Here is a 21,456-nt window from a genome sequence, read left to right on the forward strand (position 1 = left end):
CTTCCCTGTGTGCTAAGGGCCTTGGGATATTCCCAGATAGCTGTGGTCTGTGTCAGACCTTCAAGGAAAAGATAGCTAAGTAACCTGTCCAAAACTCATCAAAGAAATTATTGCTAATTCTAGGCTATTATAGATGTTAAAAAAAAAAAAAGTATATGCTTTTTTTGGAGATAATTATCTGGTGTAGAATTTCTTAAAACTCTCAGTAAGATATTGATATGTGGATTGATCTAATTGTAAGATACATAATGTTACATTTATTTTTCCAATTTATTGTGAGGTATCTTTACAGGATGTGGGGGACTTTTTCCTGTAGTCACTGCATTTTGCTGAGGTAGGCTGTTTATTTGGGTGTCATAAAAATGAAACTTTGTTAACATTCAGTTTTTAAACAGGATTTGCAAATTGGTGGCATTAATTATGGATTGTGCTATGGTATTAAACTGTTGCTGTTTACCAAAACTTTGGATGGAATGCAATTCAAATGACAATTACAATTCATTTCTAATGAAAAATTTGACAGCCTGAGAAATGAACATGAAAAATAGAATGCACATAATCTATATTCAGAAATCCAGTGTGACAGTTTCATTTCTTTATAAAAAGTGATGGTTTCCATTAAAACCATGTTCTCACTGCACTCACCTCTCTTCTGAGGGTATTATTTTGCTCTTATTGATATGTTATCTCCAGCCTGCTCTAGTTGCTATGTGCATATGTTTGTAAGCTTTGGAAGTCATTTTCTCTTGGTGGTGCCTGATATAGGCTTAAGCTTACAATGTGAACACTTGGTTAATTGAAAATCTATGCAAAACTGTTCTTGTAATCTTACACCACCTGATTCACTAATCTATTCATGATTAATTTACATTTAAATGTTATCAGTATACCTTTAATGTCTATTTTCTTTTCTCTAAAAGATTGCAGTTGGGGGGCGGTGAGGGCATGTAAGTGTGTGCTTAGTCGCTTGGTTGTGTCTGATTCTTTGCAACCTCATGGATTATAGCCCACCAGGCCCCTCTGTCCATGAGATTTTCCAGGCAGGAGTTCCAGAGTGGATTGCCATTTCCTACACGAGAGGATCTTCTTGACCAGGGATCGAATCCATGTCCCCTTTGCAGGTGGATTCATTACCGCTAACACCACCTGGGAGGGCATGCAGAGACACATCTGGGTCATTGGAGGACTGAGCCTGCTGACTCAGGACCTCCAGAGGCCTGGCAGCGTGGCTTAGAACCTACCTCCCGCCCCTAACCGCTGTGTTAGAGAGGCTAGGGTTATATGTCCTTGGGTAAATTAGCTTCTGTGCCTCAGTTACCCTGTCTGTAAAATGGAATAGATAGTCATAGTATTGTGAGGATTAGTCGAGGTAATGCTTGTTATTATAATAGCTTGGGCACAAAACTAGCAGTTAATACATGACAGCTGTTATTACAGCTCTTTCTGGAATTGCCATGGGATTAGGGTCCGATAAACTCATTGAAAAATAGTGGAAAATTCTGAAAGAGATGGGAATACCAGACCACCTGATCTGCCTCTTGAGAAATTTGTATGCAGGTCAGGAAGCAACAGTTAGAACTGGGCATGGAACAACAGACTGGTTCCAAATAGGAAAAGGAGTACGTCAAGGCTGTATATTGTCACCCTGCTTATTTAACTTATATGCAGAGTACATCATGAGAAACACTGGACTGGAAGAAACACAAGCTGGAATCAAGATTGCTGGGAGAAATATCAATAACCTCAGATACGCATATGACACCACCCTTATGGCAGAAAGTGAAGAGGAACTAAAAAGCCTCTTGATGAAGGTGAAAGTCGAGAGTGAAAAAGTTGGCTTAAAGCTCAACACTCAGAAAACAAAGATCATGGCATCTGGTCCCATCACTTCATGGGAAATAGATGGGAAACAGTGTCAGACTTTATTTGGGGGCTCCAAAATCACTGCAGATGGTGACTGCGGCCATGAAATTAAAAGACGCTTACTCCTTGGAAGGAAAGTTATGACCAACCTAGATAGCACATTCAAAAGCAGAGACGTTACTTTGCCAACAAAGGTTCATCTAGCCAAGGCTATGGTTTTTCCTGTGGTCATGTATGGATGTGAGAGTTGGACTGTGAGGAAGGCTGAGTGCTGAAGAATTGATGCTTTTGAACCGTGGTGTTGGAGAAGACTCTTGAGAGTCCCTTGGACTGCAAGGAGATCCAACCAGTCCATTCTGAAGGAGATCAGCCCTGGGATTTCTTTGGAAGGAATGATGCTAAAGCTGAAACTCCAGTACTTTGGCCACCTCATGTGAAGAGTTGACTCATTGGAAAAGACTCTGATGCTGGGAGGGATTGGGGGCAAGAGGAGAAGGGGACGACAGAGGATGAGATGGCTGGATGGCATGACTGACTCGATGGACGTGAGTCTGAATGAACTCCGGGAGTTGGTGATGGACAGGGAGGCCTGGCGTGCTGTGATTCATGGGGTCGCAAAGAGTTGGACACGACTGAGCGACTGAACTGAACTGAAGTGAAACTAGTTGAAAGTTAAAAATATCATAAGTCAAAAGTGCATGGACCATGCCTTACCTGCTGAACATCATAGCTTAGCTTAGGCTACTTTAAACGTGCTTGGAACATTACGTTGGCTTATAGTCAAGCAAACTCTTCTAGCAGAAAGCCTGTTCTGTGATGAAGTGTTGAATGTCTCTTGTCATGAATTGAACACTGTTCTGAAGGTGGTAGACAGGCTGGTCGTCCTGTCCGGAGCGGTTGCTTCTGCCGTGACCATGTGGCTGACGGGGCTACAGGCGCCTCCCTGCCCAGCATCAGGAGAGGACCCTGTACGTGTTGCTAGCCTAGGAAGGGCCAGAATTTAACATCTGGAGTACAGTGTCTAGTGAGTAAGTATAGGTTTTGCGTCATCGTAAAGTCACCCCTTTCTAGATGGGAGACTGTAGTTGTATTCCTTTGAATCTTTCCCAGACCCCAGAGTGGGGGAGATATCTGCCTCTGCAGTGTCGGACATCCTGAAGGGCAGGTGACCAGATCTCAGTTACTGACGGCGTCTTGACCTTTCTCCTTCCGCTGCTCACCTCCCTCCACCCTCCTTCCCCCATTCCTGGTGTCCAGGGCCCTGTTCTTGTGTCCAGGGACCCGACCTCAATTCCAGTGGGTACACATAAAGAGCTTGGTCCCTGGATGCATTCTGCTCCTTTCTGTTTCATCTAGACCTTCATCTTCTGCCCTTGCCTCTCTTTCTTTCTGTCAGCCTCCTGCTGACAGCATTTGCTCCACACCGTACAGAAGTAACCCAGGACTCTTTTTGAACTAGGATGCCTTCACATTCTTTGCCTCTTCAAACCTGATAGAACATGGAATATCAATAAATAAAAGAGCACTGGCCTCCATGTCCACTTGCTTCCTGTCTCCAAGCCTGGAGCGACCTGACAGGCTTGTGATGGACCCATGCTCTGTGGCCTGGGGGAGACCCCGCCAGCCCTGCAGACTGCACCTTAGACATCGGGACTCTGTGGACCTACTGATTGGCAGGGCCTTCAGCCTGTCGGTCACAGGCATTATCACTGGCACTGCACTTACTCTGCTCTCTGGTGGACTGTACACTCCTTTAATCACTTACCACAGTGCTTTGAAGCAGGACTCTCATGACCCTGGTGTTACACTTGATGGGACTGAGGTGAGGAGAGAGGTGTGGGCCGTCCCAAGGTGTGGCTGGGGACGGAGCCTGTGGGTGGCACGCAGCCAAACGGGCCAGGGCCCGGGCTTTGAGCTAGCTTTCTGGCTGCTCCTGTTGCTTAGTTGCCCCATTGTGTCTGATTCTTTTTCGACCCCATGGATTGAGATTTTTCCAGGCAAGAATACTGGTGTGGGTTGCCATTTCCTTTCTCCAGGGGATCTTCCTGACCCAGGGATTGAACCCACATCTCCTGCCTATGTCTCCTGCATCGCACGCCTGCATCAGCAGGATTTGACTGCCGAGCCACTGGAAAGCCCCACTTTCTGGTTACATCCTTTTTTACTTCTCTCAGCGTTTGTGTTGAGACTATTCACTCTTTTTACCTTCTCTATGGGTCTGATTCCTTTTTGTTGTTAACAGTTTTTTAAATTGAAAAGGTAACGTATGAACCTCTTAAAAAGCCCAACAGTATAAGAGTTCAGAGTGAAATTCACTGACTCCCTTACATCCCAGTTGAGATTTCCCCACACAGAAACAGTGATGACTTTCATTATTTTCACTTGGATGCTTTACTGATACTCTGTGTGTATGTGTAGCTCCCTCTTGGAGCTGCCCCGGGATAGCATTCGTTGAAACTGTCGTAGAGATCGTTTCTCCTGCCTCTCCACACTCAGCCTTGACACCTTCTTCAGAGAGAAGATAAAGGCCATATTGCTTGAACCGGCTTAATTTCCTGCTGTTGCACCAACAATCTATATCTGCAACTCTTCCTCCTTTCTCCTCCAGTATCTGTAGAAGTGTCAGGTTAACCCCTTGGCCCCTGATCTTGATCCAGTTCCATTGCAAGAGGCTGTTTCACTCTCCACAGGTCCCGTCTTATTAAAATGCTCAGATATCTTCTACCCTGAAAGAAAAAGCAGGAGCAAAACCAAACAGCCTTCCTCTCCCAACTTTCCCATGACCCAGACACCTCTCTGTACCATGCTCTGTTTCCTTCCCTGATAGCCAAATTCTGTGAATTCATTGTTTTCATTTATTCTGTAAATGTTTGAAGGGCACAGTTGGGTACAGTTTGGTCCCTGACTTCAGGAGGCTTGCGCTCAGTCTGGGAGACGGTGGGCAGTATTACCAGGGAACCCATGTTGTGTCATTTTTAAGAACTCAGACTCTGAAGTTAACCTGGGTTTAAGTCCTGGCTCTGAAATTGGTAGTTCTGTGACCTTGGGAAATTACTTTTGTAACTGTTGTTGTTTGTTTATTCATCTATGAGGTGGGAACAGTAGTACCTGAATTACAGTTAGACATGGTGTTTCAATGTTACATTGGGGGTTAACACGTAAGTACTAACAGCTCTCAGCTCATTGCTCCTGTCATGATGGCATTAGCCAAGGGTAGAGAGCGCTCATAAAGGGAGGATTCAGACACCTCCCACAGGCTTCTCAACTTTTGCTTCTGTCTTTCTACTAAAATTTGACAGGTCAACAACTGCCAACCCAGTGGCTGGTCTTCATCTTCAGTTCAGTTCAGTTCAGTTCAGTTGCTTAGTCATGTTCGACCCTTTGCAACCCCATGGACTGCAGCACACCAGGCCTCCCTGTCCTTCACCAACTCCCGGAGTTTACCCAAACTCACGTCCATGGAGTCAGTGATGCCATCCAACCATCTCATCCTCTGTTGTCCCCTTCTTCTTCTGCCTTCAATCTTTCCCAGCATCAGGGTCTTTTCAAATGAGTCAGTTCCTTGCATCAGGTGGCCGAAGTATTGGAGCTTCATCTTACTAGACTTCAGAGTATGACCCATCATTTCTTCACATGTTTGCTCTAACTTGTTCTTCTCTTCTAATGTTTGCTTATCTATCTTCCTGCCCTCTTGGTGTTCTAAGTACTATCTTTTTGACCTTTTACTTTTTTTGACTTAAGATGTCCTTCCAGCATGGATTCATTCATTTCACTAGCTACCTAGTGATACAGGAGTCTACCTGTGTCAGTGCTGTTCAGTACAGCTTTCAGTGATGATGGAGCTTTCTGTTCTGCTGTGTCCAGTTTGATATTCACCAGTCATATGTGGCTAATGCTATTAGAGGGCTGATTTTTAATTTGATTTAGTTGGAATTAACTTTTGAAATAGCCATATGTGACTAATGGCTAATGCCATACTTTGACCCACATTCAGGGACTGCCTGTGGTCTCAGAGTCTTTATTTGTAGGTCAGACTGCCTTTCAGCGATGTGATGGTTTGTTCCTACTGGATAACTTGCACATCTTGTTCAGGCAAAGATGATGCACTTTCACAGCCTCTGAAGCTACCCTCAGCGATGGGTTTTTAGTGAAACGCCATCAGTGAAAACAGAAACAGGCTTGGGATCACATCTGTTAGAACGGCTGTCATCAAGGGGAGAGAGAGCAAGTGTTGGTGAGGATGTGGAGGAAAGGGAGCCCTTGCGCACTGTTGCGGGGAATGTAAGCTGCTTCAGCCTCTAAGGAAAACAGTATGGAGGTTTTTCAGAAGGTAAAAATAGAACTATTATATGACTCATCAATCCCAGCTGTGGGTATATATCTAAAATAAATGAAAACTGAACCTCGAAAAGGTATCTGTGATGCTTCCCTGGTCTAGATTGGTCAAGAATCTGCTTGCCAATGCAGGGGACATGGATTCGATCCCTGACCTGGGAAGGTTCTACATGCCACGGATCAGCTGAGCCCGGGGCCACAACTACTGCACCCTTGCTCTCAAGCTTGTGAAGTACAGCTAAGAAACCTGTGTGCCTAGAACCCACGCTCCCCAAGAGAAGCCCACTGGAGTGAGAAATCCATGCACTGCAACTAGGGAGTAGCCCCCACTTGCCTCAGTGAAAAACCCGCATGGAGCAACAAAACCTGGTGCAGCCAAAAGTGAAGCTACCTGGATTCCCATGTTTATTGCAGCATTATTCACAGGAGCCAAGATACGGAAGCAACCTCAGTGCCCATCCCCAGGTGAACGGATAAAGAAGATACGGCACACACTGAATATATACAGTGGGATTAAATTCATCCAGGAGAAAGACATGCTGCTGTTTGTGACAACGTGGTTGGACCTTGAGGGCATTATGCTAAGTGAGAAAAGCCTGAGGGAGAAAGACAAATACTGTATGATATTACCTATATGTAGAATCTGAAAAAGCAGGGTAGGGGAATGTGTTAAAGGAGATCAACTTTGGAGAGATGAATTAAAGGGTATAAACTTATAATTAGAAGATAAGTTCTGGAAATCTAATGTACAGCACAGTGATTATAGTCAACAATGGTGTATCATAAAATCAGAGTTGCTCAGAGATTAGATCTTAATGTTCTCAGCATTAAAAAGATGATAATTATGTGATGTGATAAAAGTGTTAGCTAAAGCTACTGTGGCAGTCATATTGCAAAACATAAATGTATCAGTCAACATGTTGTATACCTTAAAGTTACACAATATTATATGTAAATTATATCTCCATAATATAAAAAAAAAGCAGGCACAGTAGATTTATCTTCATATCCTCACAGGAGCGACAGTAATCAGTCATTTGCTCTAGGTTATTATGATCACTGAGAGACTTCCGTGCCTGTGGCTGTCAGCTGCTGACTCCCCCATAACCCTTGCTGACTTGTTAGTGTGCTTGAATGGTGCGGTAATCAATATAGAACTATGTGCTTTCAGAAGTCTTTACAAATATACTTGGGTTATTACTAGAGAGTCATCACTGAAGTCTCCTTGGCTTTGTTGGAGGATTGCCAAGGGCAGTTTAGGCTGCAGTTGCTTGATCTGGCAGCTTGACTATAGAAATTGTTGTGTTCAAAACCCAAATTGTGACACAGAATGTTATGTGTTGGAATGTGGCTGTGTCATCATGTAACACAGCGTAAGTTTGATACAGTATTGGACTGCTCTGTATCTGATCTCATTCATGAATTTCTGTCTCCAAGTATCTCAAATGTCTTTGGATAAGAAGTGCAATGAAGAATATTAAGGTGAGGAACCCATGTGTTTCAGCACGTGTAGCACTGGAAAGATAGTTACTTATATTATTTTTTGAATAGTGGAAAAGGGAAATAAGTGACCTAGGTTATTTATTTTTTCCTCTGAAACCTATTGAATTGTAAACTCCTTTGAGGGCAGATGCTCTGTTTTATAGGTATTTATATACCAGACCAGACATGATGTCTTGCTAGCTTGCATTCATGCTGAGTCACTTCAGTCATGTCTGACTCTTTGCGACCCTGTGGACCATGGCCCGCCAGGCTCCTCTGTCCATGGGATTCTCCAGACAAGAGTACTGGAGGGGCTGCCATGTCTTCCTTCAGGAGGTCTTCTGAACCTGCATCTCTTAGATCTCCAGCATTGGCAGGCAGGTTCTTTACCACTAGTGCTGTGTGGGAAACCCCTTGCTATCTTAGATGCTCAATAATGATATCTTGCTTGGTTAGCATTTCTAAAAGAAGTGTCAAGTGTAACCACATTTTATGTATAGTACTGGGACTGTATGTAAGAGCTGGAATTGTGCTCTTTTTCTCCCTTCTTCAGACGTCAAATTTGTAAATATACAATAATCTTTTTAACTCATTTTAAGTAACAAACCAATTTAGAAGTAGTAATAAAAAGTAGTAATCAAATTATGCAAGAAAACTTAGTGGTGATTTAAAATGTTATTTAAAAAAGTTCAAAGTTATCAATAATTTAAAAGAAATTTTCTTTAATTAGACTTGTGTATGTATGTATTTTAATGATATTTTGAAATGTGGATATTTTTGTGGCTTATGTTTAGTCTTATTTGGAAGCACGTGGTATATAAGGCATGTACTAAACTGTAAATTCTGTGAATAACAAAAAATACTCATTACATTTCTATTTTACACTTAAGCAACTTTAAAAAATAAAAGGGAAACTCCCTAGCAAAACATATATTTTTGCATATATATGTTATAAACATATAAAATTGACTAAACATAAAATTTAGTCAATTTTCAGAAGTTACAATCCTCCTGGCTTCTTATATTCATCACCTCAACTTTCAAGATAAAACTTTTTAGTCAGTATTATAACACTTAATAACAGTCCAGTTGGAATTACGCTTGTGTTTCTTGCTAAGATTTTATCTTCAATTTCTTTGCCTCATAAACAACTCAGAAACTGCTTTATTTCTGCTGTGGGTCTTCCTCCCTAGGTTTGGGATGGCGAAGACTGAGGGAAGGGAAAGGGAGGGGTCTGAGCCTGGGTTTGGGTCTCATTGACCAAGACTCCGTTCTCAGACTGGCCACTCTGGTAGATCACTTGTGTGACAGTCAGTTTCCTGATCAGTGAGATGGGGATTCCCTGGTGACTCAGTGGTGAAAGAATCTGCCTGCAATGCAGGAGACACAGGTTCGATGCCTTGATTGGGAAGATCCTGTGGGGTAGGAAATGGCAACCCACTCCAATTTTCTTGCTTGGGAAATCCCATGGACAGAGGAGCCTGGCGGGCTACAGTCCATGGGGTCACAAAGAATCAGACACAACTTAGTGACTAAACCAAGGTGGGATAATGGCTAATTTGTAAGATTGTTGGGTGTGTTAGTAGTTACAATAAGGCTCACTAAGTGTTGCTAGGAATGGTGATGTGCAGTGGGCTATATCATATGGCCTTCATTTTTCAGTCTTGGTTTCTGTCTCAGTCAAGGCCTTTTTTGGGCTTAAAGGCACATACATGATGTAGTTTAAGCTTAGAAAGAGCAATTGTAAAGAGGCATGCGGCTGTCCCTGGGATCAAGAACAGCAAGTTTAGCTGTTCCTCTCTTGGTCTGGAGCTGAGAGCTGAAAGCTGGCAGCTTCCCTTTGCTGGGATCACACTGTCCCCTGTTGCCTCCTAAGAGGCATCTGCTCCACTCTTGTGTGTCTGCATTGTGTTGCTTCTACTGCTTTGATTTTCACACAGCTAATCCCAGAGCCTCACAGTCCTAGGTGTATGTAACGCTCTCGGTCCTAATTCTCATATCTGAATCCCAAGTCCGGATTTCTGGGAGAGTGAGGGTTTGATTGGCTTTGCTTGAGCTCTGCTTACTCAGCTGTGGCAGGGCTGGCTTTCAAAGAACAGGAGGACTGCCAGTCCCCCCTCTGATAGCAAGAAGGGATTGTGTGCTTGAGACACATAAAGCAATAGATGTCTGCTTTAGCTGCACCTGTGGGACTTTGCAGATTCCCTGATGCTAGGCACTGAAAGACAGAGTTCGTAATAGTTTGCCCAATTTAGTGGGCAATGGTTATATACTAGAGTCACCAGGAGGAGCTCAAGTACTTATGACAGGCCCTATCTTTGGGTATTTTGATTCAGTTGCCTTGGGATATTACTCAGGCATTTGTATTAGGAAAAGAAAACAAAAATTCTAAACCATTGGCTTAATATGTTCCCCTCACTGTGGTAAGTCTAGTTCAAAGATAAGGGAAACAAGGTTCCTGATATGTTTAAGAAAAGAGAAAAAAGATATACACATGATCTGCCAGATAGTGATTGTAAATGAAAGAGCCATGGACAACAGAGGTGGAGTCACCATTTCCTGACAATAGTGATGGTTCACCCACGCGTACTGTAAATGTATATGTGCATTACCTACTCGGTCTGTTTGCTTCCCTCACATCTTATTCTCCCCTGAAGCTGTCGATGTCCTGAGGCCCAGGCAGCATGCTGGCTTTAGGGATGGTGCTGAGAAACTGCTGCTGATTGGAATTCTCAGCCCCAAAGAAAAATGGCAGCATGTGAGAGATGCCAGCAGCTGAAAGGAGGGTGGTTGAATACCAGTGACACTCAGCAAAACCTGAGAAACCTTTGTGCAGGTCAAGAAGCAACAGTTAGGACCAGACATGGAACAGTGGACTGGTTCCACGTTGGGAAAAGAGTGTGTCAAGGCTGTATATTGTCACCCTGCTTATTTAACTCATATGCAGAGTACATCATGCGAAATGCCAGGCTGGATGAAGCACAAGCTGGAATCAAGATTGCTGGGAGAAATATCAACCTCAGATATGCAGATGACACCACCCTTATGGTAGAAAGCGAAGAGGAACTGAAGAGCCTTTTGATGTAGGTGAAAGAGGAGGATGAAAAAGCTGGCTTAAAACTCAACATTCAGAAGATGAAGATCATGGCATCTGTTCCCATCACTTCATGGCAAATTGATGGGGAAACAATGGAAGCAGTGACAGACTTTATTTTCCTGGGCTCCAAAATCACTGTGGATGGTGACTGCACTCATGAAATTAAAAGACACTTGCTCCTTGGAAGAAAAGCTATGACCAACCTAGACAGCATGTTAAAAAGCAGAGACGTCACTTTGCCAACAGACGTACATCTAGTCAAAGCTATGGGTTTTCCATAGTCATGTATGGATGTGAGAGTTGGACTATAAAGAAAGCTGAGCACCAAAGAATTGATGCTTTTGAACTGTGGTGTTGGAGAAGACTCCTGAGAGTTCCTTGGCCTGCAAGGAGATCCAACCAGTCTGTCCTAAAGGAAATCAGTCCTGAATATTCATTGGAAGGACTGATGCTGAAGTTGAAGGTCCACTCCTTGGCCACCTGATGCCAAGAGCTGATTCGTTGGAAAGGAGGAGAAGGGGACCACAGAGGAAGAGATGGTTGGATGTCTTCATCGACTCAGTGGACATGAGTGTGAGCTAGCTCCAGGAGGTGGTGAAGGACAGGGGAGCCTGGCATGCTGCAGTCCATGGGGTCACAAGTAGTTGGACACACCTGAGGGACTGACAACAACAGAAGCAGAGTTGCTGATAAAGTGGAGTCAACTGTCACTTAGCGTTTATGTTGATACTTTTAGCGTGTTGTTATACGTAAGCATTTGTAACTGTTGCGTTCGGAGAATGAAGGCCCTCATCCTCTAGATGGCCTGGTTCGGATCTGCCCCTCTTCCTCTTCTCTGATTTGATTCCTGTCACTGCAGCTGCGCTGACTCTCTCCTTTGAACACTAGATGGGCTCTCTCCTAATCGCCTTTGTTCTGGCTGCTCTTTTATCTACAGTACTTTCCCCGCTTGTCCACGTAGCTACCTCCTTAGTCCACTTCCAGTCTGCTCAGTTGCTGCCTTCTCAGTCAGTCTTATGCTCACCCCAGTTCCTCCTTTTAAAACTGCATCCTGCAAACCCTCCCACTCTGCTTTCCGGGCCTGCCTTCCTTTGAAGAACTTTTCATTTTTAACAGAGCTCTCATCACCTTCTAACATCTTCTGTAGCTTACTGTGTTTGTTGTCTGTTTCCCCAGTGGAAGGTGAGCTTCTCTAGGACAGAGATTTTTGTTTTACTGATGGATCCCTTGCCAGTAATGTAGTAATATTTAATAAATAATGTTGAATGAATGAATGTTTTAGGAATCTCATTCTGTGAGGGTAAATTTTGCCCTACTAGTTTTCCCTAAATCATGGCTAAAACTTATTTCTGCTTTAGTTTTAGATCATTATTAAATATTTGCGTGTTAATTAGCAAGTATTTACGCAAATGTAATTAGTATATAATTAGCAAATATAATTAGCATACAGCAGAGACTCTGCCTTTTCTCCCTGTCAGCGTTAAACACTTCTGTTATGGTGCTTGTCCCACTGCCTTGCATTTGGTTATTCACTCACTTGTCATGCTCATCCTTTGGTTGTAAACTTGTAAGGGCAGGGCTTGGGTCCTCTTTATATTTACCGAGTGTCTTGCACATTTTGGGAGCCTAATTGTATTGTGTAGTAGCCAAAATAAGGATTACGGGACTAAATTGAAAAATCATGTCTTATTTCTTATACTTTGTTATCTTGTCTTCATTTGCATTAAGGGGTTATCAAGTGAGTGGTATTTACCTTAGCTTTCTCAGGATGGCATGGGATCACTTACATTTACAATAAGGAACAAAGATAGATTTCTTTTATTTCTGACATTAATAAGTGTCATAAAGTAGAAAAATAAAGCTAAGTCAATATATTATTGTTGCCACAGAAATTGAATTTATGTCAAAAGGATTTGTGCTTGTGATGTAGTGATTCGTATATTTTTCTTGAAATTAAGTCTCTAGCAGGTGACAGCATCAATAATTCACAAAACCAAGGAGCCTTTTGAGATAGGTTAATTTATATATATGGATTAGAAAACAAATGAATAATGTGCTTAATGTATTCTGACATATTTGAAAATATGCACCAAGAAACTCAGCCTATTAAAAAGGCTGTTCACAGTATTTATTAGATTTTTATTCTTACTTCTTTTACTGTCTCATATATAACATTTTTATTTAAAAAGGAACTAATCTGTATTTTCTGCTTGGTGTGAAAAGTATTATCCATAGTAATTAAAAACCTTTCCTCATTAAAAAATAAATATGCTCATTCTAGACAACTGAAGAAATACAGAAAAAAAATGTAAAAATAAAAAAAGTTCCAAATCCCACAATTCAGATAGATAAAATTAACAATGGTTCCTGTCTGATTTTTTCCCATAAGTGTATATATTAACAAAGTTAGAATTATATTGCAAATGCAATTTTACTTCAACTTTGTTTCATATAACATTATATTATAAGCATTTTCCCTATGGCAGAACTGTAATCTATTTACTCTTTCCCGTATTCTGAGTTTTAGGTTGATTGCAATTCTGGTTATCTAAAATAACAGTGTAGTGATATATATATATATATATATGTTTGTATATAAGAATACTTGATTGTCTTTCTTATTCTTTCTGTAGATTCTAGAAATAGAATTACTAGGTTAAAGAATAATTACTAGTAGAATTCTTAGTTTGAACATTGGATTTATTTCACCAAAATTGTTCTCTAAGGTTTAACCAAATTTATTTTCTTTATGGTGATGCTAGAATGTAAACAAACAAAATCCTTCTCAAATAATAGATGCACTGATGCTTGGTACCGTATGAGCCTCAGGAATATCCAGTCTAACTTTGTGTCTTATGCGTGACATCTAAGAGATGAGGCAGTCTCAAAAATAACCTAGTAGTTGGATAAGCTTCAGGCTGATCCTGGAATCTCTGGGACCATTTAAAATCTTCCTACAGCCAATACCCAGCCTTCTTCGGGTGATGAAAAAGGTTTTCGGTTCTCATGACCTGGAACACGACTTACTTGTAAAGGGGCTCAGGGGTGTGAATTGTCTTTTCCTGGACCCATTAGAGAAGAGTTTCTGATTGGGCAGTTTAGGTGAAAGAAATTGGAACAGCTGAAGAGAATATCTTAAAATAGATATGAAACCTGTGTTCCTAGGATTAGTCATTAGGTTTTCCCTTTGAAGGAAGAGGAACACTAGAATTCTGCTAGAATAAAACATGACTTGTAAGGTGTTCAGCCCCTGTGATGTGTAATCCAGGTGAGAGTGCCAAGCAGCGATTTGAGAATTGCTTTTTCTGGAGAGGTAGTTGTTTTCTCGCAGTTACGTGGCAGACTTTTGATCCTTTTGAAAACCTTGTGCCCTCTTAGAAATGAATCTTTTCTTTTCACATGTGTAAATGGTTGAATGATGCCTCCTCCTGAAAGACAGTCTTTTATAAAGAAGGAGTTATGGAGAAGGCAGGTCTGGCTTCCTAGAGGGTAGGAGTGCTGAAGCCATAGATAATGGACAATGGACAGGTGTTTATTGTCCTGAAATAGGCAGAATTACAGTTTTGAGTAAAGGAACAGATGAAGGTGCTGGTGAGCTTTTTCTGCTTCTCACTTGTTCTAACATCGCCTCACTCACTTTCTTCTACCTCAAACTACAAAAATGACCACATGAACATTGAGGCGACTGAAAAAAGCTTTACTTTGTAGTATCGAAGAGCCAGCTCTGCTCTAGTCCTCAGGGCTGGGGAAGCGTCAGTGTTATTTTTGAACCCTTCTGAGATATTGGAGCCCTTGAAGAACAGTATTTTCCAGGTGTATCGTGTGGTTCCTGGGAGATGACCCTTAGATTTATCCACAGGTGTGTCTAGTGTCACGGTTGCTAGTGGTAGCGTTTCCCATTTCTATACTCTTTATAATTAGCATTGATATCAAAATAAAGACAGGTGTGTGTGTGGACCAGAAATGTTACTAGGTTAAAATACATATTCATTACTGCTTTAGTGGAAGGGAATAATCTGGACTTAAAAAAAAAAATTTGAGCAGATTGTGATTAAGAGAGGGTTGAGTCGGGCCCTTTGCCCTCAAGGTGTAACTTTGTTGTGTTGGTCAGAACCTGTCACTCATTTTATCAAGCAAATAGTGTCATGTTGTGGTTTGATATAATAAACAATCTTTGATACTTAGGTACTAAATATATGCTTATGAGACTGAATATTACCTTAGAAAGAGATTAAGCATTTGAATAAACAATGCAATTGGCAGTTCATCCTGCACCCAGAGATTGTTGAATTCCCTTAAATCAGTGCTAATGGGTGCCTTCAGGGACTGTCCCCAACTACTGACTCCCTGTCTCTCACTTCTCTGAAATCATCTGCTTCTTCTCTGCAGCCTTCTGTTCATTTGTTTCAGGGACATGGGTTTTAAACGGGCCGTGGGACCGGTGTTGGTCTGGATGCCGCCCCGGGGATGTTTAATGCTGATGGTGGTGGAGTGGGGTCCTGGGCTCACTGCAGCAGAGTTCTCTTGGGCCCCAAAGTGTGCAGGATCCCGGGCCCCACCCTAGACCTGCTGTACCAGGACCTTCAGAAGCTGAGGCCTGTCACCTGCTTTTACAAAGCAGGTCTTGGTGTGTTTCTTGTGCACACTAACAAGCTGAAAACCAGCTGGTCTGGACGGTCAAGTTGATCAGAATTGGGTCTGAGTCACTTGTGTTTGAAGACTTCAGTCTTCCAGTTTTCCTCTTGTTGGTAATTTCTCATAATGAGCCAAGTAAGCGGTATAAACTTAATAGAACTAATTGCAACAGCTTGTTGCAATTGTTCTGAAATATTTCCACGCTCTGACTCTGCTGACAGTGATCCGAGCCTGCTAGCTTGATGCCTGGTGGGCCTTCATGTGTCTGAGGACATCAGTAGACAGATCCCTTGCTCCCTGCTAACCCACAAGTGCCAACCAATGAAAGAAAAGGTAAAATTTGCTAAGAGGCTTGGGCTACAGTTTAGAATCTTTTTCTCATTGCATATGAACCTCAGAGGTTTGTATGTTGCTTTGTATTATATAATTTATTTGGTCTTTGTTACTTGTTAACTAAGTTGGTGGGAGAAGGACTGTTCTTCATACCTCTTGATATTGACAGCGTTTTGCACAGTACTCTGAAAGCTGTAGATCTGGTTTTTGACAGCATGTGCTGTCTTCAATAAAGGTTTTGATGCCTTGCTTAAATGGGAATATAGAAGCCTGTGTTCTGTGTTTCTGTGTCCTCACCCCGCCCCGCCCCGGCTTTTTGATTCTTATGTTCTTTTGAAAAAAAATATTTAAAGACTTGTTCTCTCTTTCAATTTCAGAGTGATCCTGTTGACCATTCATCCTAGGAGCTGTCGTTAGTAGAAGGCCTGTCTATATGCAGAGCTGCTTGCTTTTTAGGGAGAAATAGAATTAGCAATTTGAGATACATCAGACCGCAGGAAGATGGGTGAGGTTTTGCTGAGGAAGAGACTCCCAGTGTGCAAGTACCACACCTTAACCAGTTACCAGTGGTCCTGGTTTCAGAGTTATTGGTATTTTGATATTATCACCACTTTTGTTTTTATCCCATGGTTATAAAGCATTGACACTTATAGAATCATAGGCCAGATAATGGAACTAAAGGTCATAAAGCCACATCTAGGTGTAAATGCTTTAATAGGTCTAACATTCTGTGCTTTTAACTTTATTCCCCCACTCCCGCAGATACAACCCTAATGTTGCTATCAGGTTGTTATTTTTAAAAGTGTTCCTATTTGATTTCATTTACTAGTGGTTTTATGTTTCTGTTTCCTTTCTGGTGTGGATGTCAGCAAATTCTGCTCATAAACTGGATTGATGGGGCCATTCCTGTTTTCGCCACCAGACAACGTAGTCAGGGGCATGCTGGTAGCTATGAAACAGAAATACTTCTTCATTTCTTTAAGTGTCTTGGTTAACCAGACATTTAAACAGTATTTTATGTACTAGTATAAGACCAATAATATAGTAAAGTTTTTTTTTTTTTTTAAATTAAGGGTGTCACCCTTATAGTTTTGTATCTACAGAAGCAAGGCCAGAACTCCACAGTTATCTGAGGCTTCTATGTCATTCTGTCTCAACTTTTTTTAGAAGTCTGTAATCTAAACAGGTAGGACTTTGACATAACCTAAATTTTATAATAAATTTGAATTAATAATTGATTTTCAGAGATCCTACAAAAGATACCGCTTGATCTAACCTGTACATTTTTTCACTAAATATTTAGTATTTCTCCTCCCCCACCCCCTATCATGTTTGAAATGGACTGTGATTAGACAATTAAGTTTTTAGGAGAAATTACTCACCTTTCTATCTACTCAGATTTTTTTAGAGCTAGTTTGTCTTTAGTGGTTTGTTTTAGATTGCGTGTTGGCTGAACAAATAGCTATATAATCTCTGTTTGCTGTAAGCTGAATCTTGAAGTAGAGCTTATTCTATCTTTACTGTTTTGATGTAGCAACCAACACTTTCAGATGCGTTTTCTTTAAGTCAGCATCTCTCGTCCTGCCATGGGCCCTGGAACTTGCTGCCGTTGTGCCTATTGGCTTCTGCTGGAGGGAGAACGGATAGATCAGTGTGTTCCAGGAGAGACGGAATTGTGAACCCGACCTGAACTTCTTGCTCGTCTCTCAGACTGTTAAACTACCCCTTCCCATGCTTTGACTTTCTCACTTTTCTGTGTAAGCCTTATAATTCTGTTGTAATACATCACATGTTCTTTTTTGTGAAAGATTGTCTGTAATAATGTAGTTTGTAATTGGACTTACATGCATGCTTGTATAGTTTCTGAAGAACAGGCCAAGCATTTAACAAATTGATTGAGTTGCTAGACCCTCAATGAAGTAGTTTAACGACATTAAAAAAAAACTATTACCCAAAAATGAATCCTTATGTGTCTTGTTTCTACTCAAGAGCGACTATTTTTCTGAAAGTTATGAGTCCAACTCTAGTTTAAAAGGCTGTCCTATTTTTAGGTCTTTGAAGGTAGATAAAAATATTCCTCTTGTTTATTTACATGTTCTGAATTTTACATCGTGTAACCTATATTCTCTACATTTTCTGTACAATACTTTATCTTCTGTGCTGTTTTTAGTTCATAAATCTTGCATAGGTTCTAGTCTCGTTTCTCTTAAAATTGTTTGTATGCTTCTGTTGTTTTTTCTCTCTCCTTTAACGTCACTTTATGGCATTTTCCTCAGACAACTCAAACTGGCATTTTGGGATTATTCATTTGTGTCAGTAACAGTTTTTCACTGTCTTAAGACATACTCTCCCAAATAGGACTTCAGCATGATGCTTTTTCATTAGTCTCCCTTTTCAAACCTTAGGCCGCTTAGAATGCTGTGTATCAGAAGTTGGCTGTATTCCTTTTTTCTTCTCAGATGAACTTGAAATGATCCATTTCAGGTGTGATGTGAGTTGCGATTGGGCTGATACTTCTAGTTGGAGAATAAGAGAGCTGTGTGTTTAACCAGGTGGCGCTAGTTGTAAAGAACCCTGCTGCCAATGCAGGAGACATAAAAGACATGGGTTGGATTCCTCCTATGGGAGGATGCCCTGCAGGAGAGCATGGCAGCCCACTCCAGCGTTCTTGCCTGGAGAATCTAATGCACAGAGGAGCCCGGCGGGCTGTGGTCCATAGGATCTAAAAGAGTCGGACACAACTGAAGCTACTGATGACACACACACGTGGTCAACCAAGTGCTGGAAGCCTCTGCTGGCGGGAGGGCACACACACAGCTGGCAGTTAGAGGAGGGGACCCCACACAGGCTTGCCTCTACTCCTTTCTCTGCAAACTCAGGAGCAAGGTGGACCTAGGTTTAATTCTAGTCCCGGTCTCTGGGCCGAGACTGGCCTCTTCGCGCCTCAGGGCCACTCCCGCTCTCACGGGCCCCTGTGTGTGCTTGTTAATTTCAGTGCTGAAGTTTGTAGTGATTAACTAAATTCTACAGCCCAGGCTTCAACATTACTCTTTCATTAATCCAGTATTACTGCTAGTTTGCTCCTAGTTGAGAGTATGTAGTCTGCTGATCCAGCAGTTCAGTCTGGAGCCTAGTGGCATGCTCACGTTCTCTCTGGTGTACACTCAGCTCATGCTGGGCCCCTTCCATCCCCGTTTCTCCTGCTCTATGAGGAAGAGCATCTCTGAAAGGGAGAAGAGTCTAGGGTAGTGATTTATGCTGTACAGATTTTCAATCTGGATTGTCATTGAGAATAGATTCATGAGTGTAACAGTGAATTCCACTATGTACAAGTGTGAATGATAAATTTCATTCTGTCGATAAATGTTGAATTTACCTACGTGCCACTTATTCCATTAGATGATGAAGTGTTAGTTGGTCAGTCGTGTCCAACTCTTTGCTACCTCATGGACTGTAACCGACCAGGCTCCTCTGTCCATGGGATTTTCCAGGCGAGAATACTGGAGTGGGTTGCCATTTCTAGCTCCAGGATTAGATGTTCACTGCTAACCTATGTCCTTTTATACTAATCGTAGACTTGACCTCATTTCCTCCTTAGGAAATGGTGCTCGATCCTTTCTCTACCATTTTAAAGGTCTAACGCTACAATGAATAATAAGGAGAAGTGAAACTGACTTCAGCTACTTGAGTACAAATCTCCCCCAACTCCAGAATTTATAAAAACTTGGATTGTTTTTCCCCCAAATGCTTAATTTTGCTCTTGAACTCTACTTTGCAGGAAACCAATTTATTCACTTTCTAAAGTGGCCTAGTGTTTGTCTAGCAAGGAAATCAGCAAAAGGGTTCTCAAAGAAGTAGCAATGAAATTGAAAAGTGTCTACTGTCACCACTGGTGATAAATCAAACTGATGTTAAAGATGCAAATAGTCATTCCAGTGCTCTCTTCTCTGCTATTGGAATTGTTTAAGTTAATTAAGCTAGCAAAGTACTTCATTATCTATTATGCTGCATGCTAATGGCAGATTTTAAAGTTTCACTTTTATCATTTGAAAAATTTTCTGAAAATCTTATCTAAATTCCTACATCCATTGCCATCTAAGTCTGTATACTTAATGGTAACTAATACTGTTATTTGGGAGAATATATTTATTGTACCACAGTGAGGTTTCTAGTTTGTGAGGTTTACAAAGCCAAGAAATTTTAGGAGACTAATCACATTCAAGGTAACTTTTGTCCATCTTTTTGAGAAAGTGATTAAAACAATATACAATGCATTTTTATTAGACTCTCAGGAATTTAATTATATTCAACTTTGTAGTTTCCAGTTTGTAGTGATTAACTAAATTCTAATTTAGTTAATTAATTTAGTAGAATTTTAAATGTACTCTATTAACTAAAATTAAAAAAAGCTGTTATAAATTACTGATATGATTGATTTCTTTCATTTGCAGCATTTGAATATCAGGACACTGACGGATGATATGGTAAGATGATCCTTGAGGTTTCCTTTGTTATAAATCTTAACTAACCCTCTTATGTTGATGGTGTGCTCCACTAACACCTTTAAGATTGCTACAAACTGCATGTTTTGAAAATGGACTCTTTATTGTGCTAAAGTAAAGATTGAACTGGTGAAATATATTATATTGTTGCTTTTGAAAATAAAAGGGACTAGTCAATATGTTCATTTAAAATTTTTGTTTAATCACAAGTTGTTAGTCAACTTGGAATCATTCAGATCAGTTCTCTTTCTTTGGGGATGAATTGCACACTTCAAAAAGAGGTACAAAAAATAGTTAAAGACATGTCAGCTTTTCAAAAATATGTAGTTACTAATTAAAGTAAGCCAGACTAAAACATCACTGATATATTCTTAAAGGTTTGTTTAAAAACGAGAGAACTAGATATGCCTTACCCTGTATTGTGCATGCTGAAAATAATAAGCTCTTATAAGTACTTAAAACTTCATAGCACCATTATAGATTTTTATATATTCAAATAAATTTTTCTGAGAAATATAGTTTTGAATGTAACACTAGGTTATTGGTAAAGGATGACAAGACCCAGATAAACAATACAGAAGCATGATAAAGGGCCAAACACAGCACTCTGATAACGAGGATTTGAATTCAGCTTCACTTTATGTCCAATGTGAAACAGTACCTAAAATACAGTGAGCACTCAAAAACTTCAGCACCTCGCTATCCAAAGTACCATCTTAGGCACGTGGTTCAGGGGGCATACAAAGATGAATGAGACATAGATCTGGACATGCACGATTTAAAAAACTGAATTAGAATTCTACATTTTACTTCTCTGGTAGAATCTAAGGAAAGGATATTTATATAAGCTTCTCTGGATAACATTTTTTTAATAGGATAATATTCAGAAACGGTGGTAATATTGAGCAGTAATGCAGATTTTGGGTATAGCTTCTCACCCTGCCAGGTGGGTGATGTCCTTATTTAGTGCTGAGCGCAGCGGGGCTCAGGCAACTGAAGTAGGTGGCTCACCCGCATGTGCACGGCTGGCAGTGGTGTAGCTGTGGCTGAAGTCCTGTTCTTCCTTGCTCCAAACCCACACGCTTGCTGTGCTGACTTAGCTTTCAGATGATTTCTTAAGGCCGACAGTAAAACCATGTGTGATTATTATGTGTGATCTTTTATGAGAATTTACAGTGGTATATTTGTAAAGCCTCGTTGAGATATAAT

General features: G+C 41.0%; 1 protein-coding gene across 1 annotated transcript in view; it reads left to right on the top strand.

Moving 5' to 3' along the window:
• Nucleotides 1-21,456, top strand: part of DIAPH3 (diaphanous related formin 3) — a 563,088-nt gene that overhangs the window by 9,494 nt on the left and 532,138 nt on the right. Inside the window, exon 2 of the mRNA XM_027557103.1 lies at nt 20,197-20,229. Within this exon, the coding sequence (XP_027412904.1) occupies nt 20,197-20,229 (33 nt within the window). The remainder of the gene's footprint in view (nt 1-20,196; nt 20,230-21,456) is intronic.

This window comes from Bos indicus x Bos taurus, chromosome 12 (genome assembly GCF_003369695.1).
Source record: "Bos indicus x Bos taurus breed Angus x Brahman F1 hybrid chromosome 12, Bos_hybrid_MaternalHap_v2.0, whole genome shotgun sequence".
Taxonomy (NCBI): Eukaryota; Metazoa; Chordata; class Mammalia; order Artiodactyla; family Bovidae; genus Bos; species Bos indicus x Bos taurus.